The following is a 9,081-nucleotide window of genomic DNA, read 5'->3' on the forward strand; positions in this document are numbered from 1 at the left end:
GGGGAGGACCTTGGACTTTCCACAGGGCAGGGAACCCTGACTGCTCTTCGGACTGGAGAGGAAGGGAGAGAGGAGTGGGGGGAGGGGGAGGAGTGGGAGGAAAATGGGAGGCTGGGAGGAGGCATAAATTTTTTTAAAAAAAATTTCATTGGTAGGAAAAAAAAAAGAACAGCCTCCTCCAAATCAACCAGGAGGTAAAGGAATTCTGAAAGACTGCCTTTGTGATTCCAGTGACACTCACTAATTTAAAATGAAGCCACTTAGAAGCATAACTATTATTGTAAACAAGAAAGCAAAAATAAAATTTTAGCATAACAGGAGGCTGAGGTAGAAGGTCTGTGACTTGGGGACCATCCCAGGCAAGATAGTCACTCCAAGACCAGCGGTGAGTATAGGGTCACCCCGCCGCATTTAGCACAAGCAGATTTAGCATAAGCAGATGCAGACATGTCTTGTGCAGCTGGAGATCAAGTGAGCATGTATAAATAAAACTAAACTATGAACCTGATGTATTCTCGTAAGTCAATACAATCATTCCAGAAGATTACTAGCCACCTAACTCACCCTTGGGTCCTTCAACAGGACTCAATGCCTTGACGTCTGCATATTATAGGTGGTTCTAACTGCAAGAGCTCTAGAAAGGTAAAGAAACATACTATGGGCTGGAGAGATGACTCAGCAGCTAGCACTAGTTGCTCTTCCAGAGAAACCATGTTCAATTCCCAACATCCACAGGGCAGCTCACAATTGTCTATAGCTCCATTTCTAAGTAATCAGACACTCTCACAGAGAATACACATAAAAAATAAAAATAAATCATTAAAAAAAAGAAGCATACCAATTGCAAAGGTGCTAGAGAACAAATGGAGATACTTCAAAAAGGCATGATCTTTATAACCTGATGCCAAGGGAACTCTTGGACTTGGCCAGAAACAAAGGCATCTTTAATTTGCTCAACTAACCAGGTGTGGTGGTCACTTCAGAAGCCCAGCACTTGAGAGGCTGGTGCAAGAGAAACCCTGTAATGAGCAAAACTAACTAAAGAATGAACTGTTTCTAAGAGAAGTTGGTCAGTCTTTAAGATGGATAAAGCAAGGCTGTGACCTCAGGTTATACTTCAGAGAAACATCTGGGCTAGGTGCTGTTACACTTTACTAAACCGATCTTTAAAAAAAAAAAATGAGGCTGGAGGGATGGCTTAGTGGTTATGATCACTTGCTCTTCTCTAGAGGACCCAGGTTCAATCCACAGTATCCACACGGTGGCTCACAACCACTCACAATCCAGTTCCAGAGAATCCAATGCCCTTTTCTGGACTCCACAAATAAAAGGCATGCATGTGGTACAGACACATATACAGCCAAAGCACCCATACATATAAAATAAAAAGTTCTTTAAAATATTCTTTTATATATTTATTCTATTTGTGTGTGTGGAGGGAGTAAGAGCTTTCTAGTATGTGGGTCCCATAGATCAAATTCGGGTCCTCAGGCTCATCAGCAAGTGCCTTTCCTGCCGAGCCACCTCACCAGACCACTACATTTCTCTTGAGCTGGATCCAAGGAGGATTATTCTTTATTTACCAGTCCTAAAGGTAGGTTTATTCTTAAGCTGTATGCAGTCACTTATTCTTCTCCTCTTTTTTTTTTTTTTTGTTTGCTTTTTCAAAACAGGGTTTCTCTGCAGCTTTGGAGCCTGTCCTGGAACTCAACTCTGTAAACCAGGCTGGCCTCAAATTCACAGATATCCGCCTGCCTCTGCCTCCCAATTCTTAAATAATTAATTTAATTATTAACAAATGCTTCTTCAGTTTCAGACCTGTCAATTTCAGACACTAAAATGAAGCATTGAACATCGAAAGATACCTTAGTATCACCGACACGTGACAGTTTAAGACCAGTTTGCCCAAGCACCTGAGTTTCTTATCCCACTGGGTTAAGAATGATACTTTGTGTTTTTCCTTAATATGACACTTGATTATAACCTTCTAAGAAAAAGGCTCTCAAGAATGTAGGAGAATAGGAATTTAAACAGGGCTGACCTTCAATCTGAGCTCATCACTAAAGGACCAGGTGCGGTGAGGACTCCCGAGGCTGTGATGCAAGGGCACAATAACAATAAACATTAAAACCACCTTTGATGCTGCAAAAGCAGAAGCAAGAAAGAAGTCTAACAAAGAGAGACAATGCTGATTCTCCAAACAGATGGCATTTCAATTATCCTGCTAAGGAAGACTCAGTATAAAGTGCTCAAGTATGCCTTAATATGCGTAAGAGAATAAGAACAGTAATAAAAATATTGAATGGTTTTGTCAGTAAAAATGCTTGTGAAAGCAAGAATGCAGATGACCTGGACTTAATTAAAACAATCTGAGGACACAGATTCTACCTTTGGGAAAGATGTTTGTTTAAAGCACTCCAACCATGCCACTGAAACAGAGGGAGGGTTCATAAAGCAGAGCCTTGTGGTAAAATCTTTTACTGAAAATAGAAAAGTAAACTCACTCACCAAAAAGAATTTCCACAATTTGACTCGTAGTTTCTACCACCATTATCTAGGACTACTTTTAAAAAGCCAAATTCACTGCTACTTTTCGAGAGATTGAAATAAAAACTTGATTGTCTTGTCTAAGCATCATTACTAACAGATTCTCCTCTACAACACCATTGTTCAACTAAGAATGATACAAAATAATCTCAGGAAAGAGCAAGACTCAAGCATATTAAAAGGGCAAGGATGAGACTACGAGAGACCCAAATGTACTAAAAATATGCACCATCTAAAAAAAACTATTTGCAAATTTGATAAACCGAGTTAGATTTCAGATAACGTAAAGGAGGAATGATCTAAATCTTGAAATTTCTGCCACTTCAAAGTTAACAATGCAATAAAGTTTAGCAACTGAGACCCTAATGACTATCCCGCAACCAACAGAAGCTCTTATGCGGCTCATTTTCTTATATGTACCTTTCAGAAAAACACTATCAGAACTTCAATAAACGGAGAAATTACACTGTGTGTGTGGGGTTATACATTTCTAACATCCACGGAAATGGGGACTAAAAAAACCGCATCGCATGTTACTTTGAAAAGAGTAAACATCAGTTCATAACTTTGATAGCAAGTCAGGCCTGTAATTCCAGCACTCAGGGGAGCTGAGGCAGGAGGATTCTGAGTTTGAGGCCAGTTTGCATTACACAGTGATATGCTCCCAAAGTAAACAAACATCAATTAATTAAAATAGCCACCTGGTTATAAGCATATATGCACATTATATTCAAGACCAGTACAAGAGCTATCCCACAGGTCTACTGCACTCAAAACTGAAGGACTCCTCTCAACAGTCTGCCCTTTCAAAGTAGCACTTCAAAACAACATTTACACAAGCCTCAATTCACGACGTTGGAAACAACGACTCCTGTGCAATTAAGAAGCAGCCTCCCCAAGGACAAGAAGGGCCCAGACTATTCTGTACGTGATTACTGAAATTATTCTAATAGAAATCACTCACTCTGCAAAGTTTAACAGAATAACACTGCTGCATTTTTGAGTAAGAAATGTTTGTTATCCACTCCCCACCCCCAGCAGCTTGGTACTGCACAGGAAGAAGCAGGGTCTACTTGTGTTCAAGGCCAGCCAGGTCTACATAATGAATTTCAGGACATTGAGAGCTACCCAGTAAGACCCTAGAAAACCAAAAGCCAAACAACAACAAGAACAAACCAAAAACAAACGAGCAAAGCCAAGTTATTGTTTGTTGTTAGGTTTTTTTTTTCTGTCTCAGAAAGTCTGGTAGAGGTTAACACCGAGCCTTACAGTTTAATCAATAAAATTCACACACACACACCCCTTGGCATTTGAGGCAAAATGTCTATTACATAACTCACATTTACAGTAAATTCAAAACACTAAATCCACAGTAAGACCAATGATCAATTTTTTTCTGCATTATCTATTCACTTTAACATTCGGCGATTAAGACAATAAAACAGTACTTACATTTCTGTTGAATTTGGTGAAAGAATGATGCATATAAAACCTGTGCATATAAACAATCGCAGTGTTTATTGTAAGCTGAGATCTGGGATGCAACATTTAGGACATAATCTGAGAAAAATATTTCTAAAACCTTAATCAATTTGGATGGAAAAATCCCCTTGTAATTCCTTTTGAAACAGTTACTCAAAATCCAACCCCCAACCTGTAAGTACATAAAAAGTCTGATGAAGAGAGACCAGGTTTGATGCCAAATTACTACGCAAAGAGCGCCCGGGAATTACTTGCAATGGCTACAGCTTTGTATAGTAGAAATAAAATAGTCGAAAGGCGCGCGCCACACACCCAAAGAATATGAAAGATCTCCATGCGTTCTCACAGCGCAGGAGAGCCACCCGGGAGCCGGCAAGGAAGCCTTGGAAAAAGCTTTCTGTGAAACATCTGGGGCTGTCCTACGTCTCAAAGCCTTTTCCGACTTCCAAAGAGGTGGAAGGGGCCGCCCCTTGGCTTTGCTCATCGCGGATGCCCCTCGCCGGGCGGCAGTGCCTATCCCCACCGCATCACGCGCTTCCAGGCACAGGTTACACAACGCGGACTCCGGACCAGCCTTCCCCGACTCATCCCCTCTTTCTCGGGCTCGCCACCGCAGCCCTGGGCCACGTTTTCTGTGCCTCTCTCTTTCCCGAGGCCAGAAGCAGGCAGAGGCGGCGGCGCCATGTTCGCGGGACACTAGGCCCGGTCACCGGCGAGCGCGACCGGGGCGTGAGGGACGCAGGGCCGCAACCAGGAAAAGGATACACATTGAGACGTTGTCCCATGTCTTGGATGAGGTTGGCCGCCTGCTGGCGGTGCGACAGCTCTTCATCCGCTTCCACTCCGCAGCGGCGGCTCGGCGTGTTCTCCAGCTGTTCTCGAGTAAAGAACCAGCGAGAAGAAGCTCCACGGCCCGACGCCATGACACTTCCTCCTCCGCCCGCACCCTTAGCCCGCCCCCTCCCCGCCGGCCTCGGGGACTCCGCGCCAAGACCTCGAGGCCCCGCCCCAATGCGCTCGCCGTAGACTGTGCCACGCCCCTTCCGGCCCTGCCGCTGCCCGTGCGCATGTGCCGGGTCCTCCCTGCCGGCTCGCACTGGTCTTTTGCTTTCTCTTTCCGGTGTCCCGCCTCTCTCCGGCCCGCGGGACCACAATGCTCCGCGCCTCCTGTCATTGGGAAGGCCCCGAAAGCAGGGGGTCACTCGGCAAAGAAAAGGTCGACGCGGTGCATGCTGGGCCTGGAAAGGGAGTAAGGCGAAGGGGCGGGGCGAACGGGGAGAGGTCACGCGGCTGCGCAGTAGGGTTTGGGCGTTTACGGTCTGTGAGTTTGCGGGTTCATTGAAGCTGGTGAGGCTTCACACCGCAGCCTCCATTGTCCCTATAAGTTTCTGGGTGTTATTTTCTTGGGTGTGTTGACTCCTGTGTCCACGAGGACCGTTCTGGAGAGGAGTTAGCTAGAAAAGACTGGGGAAAAAAGAACGCTTTTTTTTTTCAACAATGGTCGGCCCCTAGGTGTCTTTTGTTTTTTTAATCGCTGGTAGATGTTGGAGATGTACGGCTTTCAATCGTTACTTTAAATAAATCTAAAATAAACCCAAGGAACGGATTTATTTCATTTACTATTTTAAAACAGCCAGTGCCCCTGCTGGCCTTCGTGGCGTTGCCAAGGATGACCTTGAACTTCCAACCCCCCCCCCTTGCCACACCCTCAGAAGTGCTGAGATTGCTGACCGAGGGCACGTGTGCATTTAATAATTGGAGGACGTGACTCTCTGGCCTTCCATCCAGATTGGGTGTATTGTTTTAAACCTCTGTGTGGTTTCTGCGACTTGGGGTTTGGGGAAGATTGGGGGAGAACAGAATGTCATAACCCGAGTTGTCCAGGAACTGACAGAGGTTAGAGGATGACTTTGAACTCCAGATCCCCCTACTCTCACCTCTGGACGGTAGGGATTATAGGCCGGTGCCTGAAGGAAAACATTCTTTAGAATTATATAATGTAAGATCTCATAACTGATGACTTAATTCTTCTTTTTGCAAGAAAATGCCACTCACTTGGTTACGTGTTATCCGCCTTTGAGTTAGTGCCTATTGTGTACGATCAGTTTACGTTGAAGTTTTCTAACTATTTGCAGAAGACTGCAGTGGAGGACTGGGCAGTATTGGCGCATGCCTTTGATGCCAGCACTCGGTTGGCAGAGGCAGGTGGATCTCGGTGAGTCTGCCAACCTGATCTGCAGAGGGCACTTGCTGCCAAGCCTGACGACCTTTGTTCAGTCACCAGTGTCTGCAGGGAAGAAGGAAAGAACCAAGTCCTCTGACCTTCCCACGTGTTCAGTCAATGGCACACGCTCATGCGCAGTAGATAAATGTAAGGAAAATGATCCTATCTAAACAATCCCCCCCAAAATAAAGTAAATAAAAGGGCTAGTGTGTTTGTAATTAAGACTTGAGGCTTTTGTCTGACAGTATTTTGGAGTTTCTGCCCTAAGCTTACTGCCCAACCCATCATATTATGCTAATGTGTTGATTATTGTAGGTGGTTATTGTCAACAGCTACCTAAATACCCTATACTACAGATATTATAATACTGCTTAGAAGTGATAAGTGCTTCACTGTGATCTACTGACCCAGCTAAATTTTTGGCTTCATTGGCTTCTGCTCTTGCTTGCCCACACTCTCCAGCCACAGTCTCTTTCTGGCCCCAGCTCCTTTGTACCATTGCCAGGCAGGAAGACTTTTCATGGCTAACCAATCAGTCATTTAAGTCTAAATGTACTTTTTTGAGGGCTTTCTTTTCTCCACAACTGAATATTTTACTTCCCGTTTGTCTCGTAGTCACCGTCACATTTTCCTCAATGTCTTTAAGGCATTGTGCAATAAAGAGAATTTTCCTCTGTCCTCCTGGTCCTCCTCTTTCTTATCCTCTTTTCTCTCCCCCCCCTTAATGCTTCTCACTTTTCAAATTGTAGAAAAGAAATTTCATCCTTTTTGTTTACATCTATACAGCTGCACCCCAATCTGGTGCCTAGAATATTCTTACATCCCTGGCACGTAGAAAAATGTTCTTGTGAAGATGAATATGAGCATCTACAATGTTACTGGAAGTTTGGGGGTGCTACATGTTACCTGGGAAATTGCGGTCTCAGATTTCTTAATATGCTAGTAAAAAATTTAAAAGATTCAGAGGAAAGTTTAAGGGAAACTTTATTAGGTTTAAAAAGAAAAAAATCCAAGGACCATCAAGCTATAAATCTTGGCATCTACCTGGAGGAAGAGGATGAGGAGAAAAAAATGCCTTGCTGTTTGTAAGCTATATGGCTGAGGAGAAAAATGAGTGATGGAGGAGGGTCTTCTGTCTATGTGTTAATTTCGTTGGTTAATAAAGAAACTGCCTTGGCCTTTGATAGTACAGCAGCTTAGATGGGCAGAGTAGACAGAACAGAGTGCTGGGAAGAAGGGAAGTGAGGCAGATGCCATGATTCTAAGACCTAAGACAGATGTAGGGTAGAATCTTTCCCGGTAAGCCACCACTTCGTGGTGCTACACACATTATTAGAAATGGGTTAATCAGGATGTGAGAATTAGCCAACAAGAGGCTAGAGCTAATGGGCCAAGCAGTGTTTAAAAGAATACAATTTGTGTGCTGTTATTTCGGGTAAAGCAAGCCGGGAGCCAGGCCACAGCCCACTGCTCTATCTCTACAAATGAGAAAGAATGAGAAATTCTAGTATGTGTATGTTTGCAAGCATGTATATGCTTTGCCAAATATCAGAAGCAAAAGGAAGAAAAGGGAAAAGTAAATGCTTTTTTTTTGAGTAAGAACTTAGAAAAGCTGATAGACTTAATAAGGCTGCATGGCTGTGGTCCTTAAGGGCAGAGATTCTGGGTAGAAAAAGTACACACTCTCATTAAAGGTCTAATTATCTCTCCCATCCCTTCAGCATACCCTAAGGCAGCGCTTCTCAACCTGTGGGTTACAACCCATTTGAAAGTCTAATGACTCACAGGGATCATCTATGACCATCTGAAAACACAGATATTTGCACTTAAATTTATAACTAGCAAAATTACAGTTATGAAGTGGCAATAAACAACTCAAGGAACTGTATTAGGGAGTCACAGCCTTAGGAAGGTTGAGAACAATTGCCTTAAGATGAGTCCACCTTTCGGAGGGGTAGTTCCTTAGCCAGGCAATTGACCAGCCTAGCTGGAATCTTAGGTCTCTAGGCCAGGAATTCCATGCCATTTCCCTTGCTGTGCCTTTAACATTACTGAATAACATTATTGAATAAAGTAATCAGGTCACTTGTGATAATGAAACAGTCATCCTCTGTTTGGTTAGTTGGTCTTGACTGTCAGTTCGGGTGGATTAAAAAGTGACTAGCAGATTAGTACGGCACACATTTGGATGTGTCTGTGAGGGTCTTTCCAGAGAGAAATTACCTGGAGAAATCTGTCTATCTTTTGCTTTCATTGGTTAATTAATAAAGAAACTGCTTGGCCTGATAGGTTAGAACATAGGTAGGCGGGGAAGACAGAACAGAATGCTGGGAAAAACAAGCAGATTCAGGCAGACGCCATAGCACTCCTCTCTGAGATGGACACAGGTTAAGAGCTTTCCCGGTAAGCTACCACCTCGTGGTGCTACAGGGGAAAGACCCCTCCTGAGTGCAAGCGGGACTACTACCTCATATAATAAAGGGCAAGAAAGAAACCCCCCTTCTCACAGGCATCCTTTCTGCTTTCTGGTCACCAAAGCATGGACTACTGTGTTCCATCCCATTGTACTGAAAGATCCCCAGTGTGGGGAGACTCTCACTCAAGTCTCGGGATAACACCCCCCCCCCCAGTCCTTGCTGCAATCACATGAGGTTTAATCGATGAGATGGGAACCAGCGCACTGGGGCTGAGACTCATAACTCATGCAGGGGAAGAGTTCGACCCCGAGTGACCGAGAGAAGGGGTTTTTATAGGAAGAAACCACAGCCCAGTAATCCGAAAGGGGCAGGGAGGGTGTCACAGAAAATTCAAAAATACCAGTGATGATC

At 44.0% G+C, this 9,081-nt stretch overlaps 1 protein-coding gene across 5 annotated transcripts in view; it reads right to left on the reverse strand.

Annotated features, from left to right (window-relative positions):
* Ccnt2 (cyclin T2) overlaps nucleotides 1-4,983 on the reverse strand; it is a 32,594-nt gene extending 27,611 nt beyond the window's left edge. For 4 of the 5 annotated variants that reach the window (XR_258277.3, XM_013346682.1, XM_005348238.2 and 1 more), the window contains exons 1-2: nucleotides 4,795-4,983; nucleotides 4,000-4,081 (exon numbers count right to left, since the gene is read on the reverse strand). Coding sequence is in view for 4 of the 5 variants with exons in the window: in XM_013346682.1 (XP_013202136.1) it covers nucleotides 4,000-4,081; nucleotides 4,795-4,952 (240 nt within the window). In the remaining variant the exon portion in view is untranslated. Of the gene's footprint in view, nucleotides 1-3,999; nucleotides 4,082-4,341; nucleotides 4,766-4,794 lie in introns of those variants that run through there. The other variant, XM_026779593.1, reaches the window with a different exon arrangement.
* Between the last annotated feature and the right edge of the window lie 4,098 nt (nucleotides 4,984-9,081).

The sequence above is a fragment of the Microtus ochrogaster genome, chromosome 6, assembly GCF_000317375.1.
Source record: "Microtus ochrogaster isolate Prairie Vole_2 chromosome 6, MicOch1.0, whole genome shotgun sequence".
Classification (NCBI taxonomy): Eukaryota; Metazoa; Chordata; class Mammalia; order Rodentia; family Cricetidae; genus Microtus; species Microtus ochrogaster.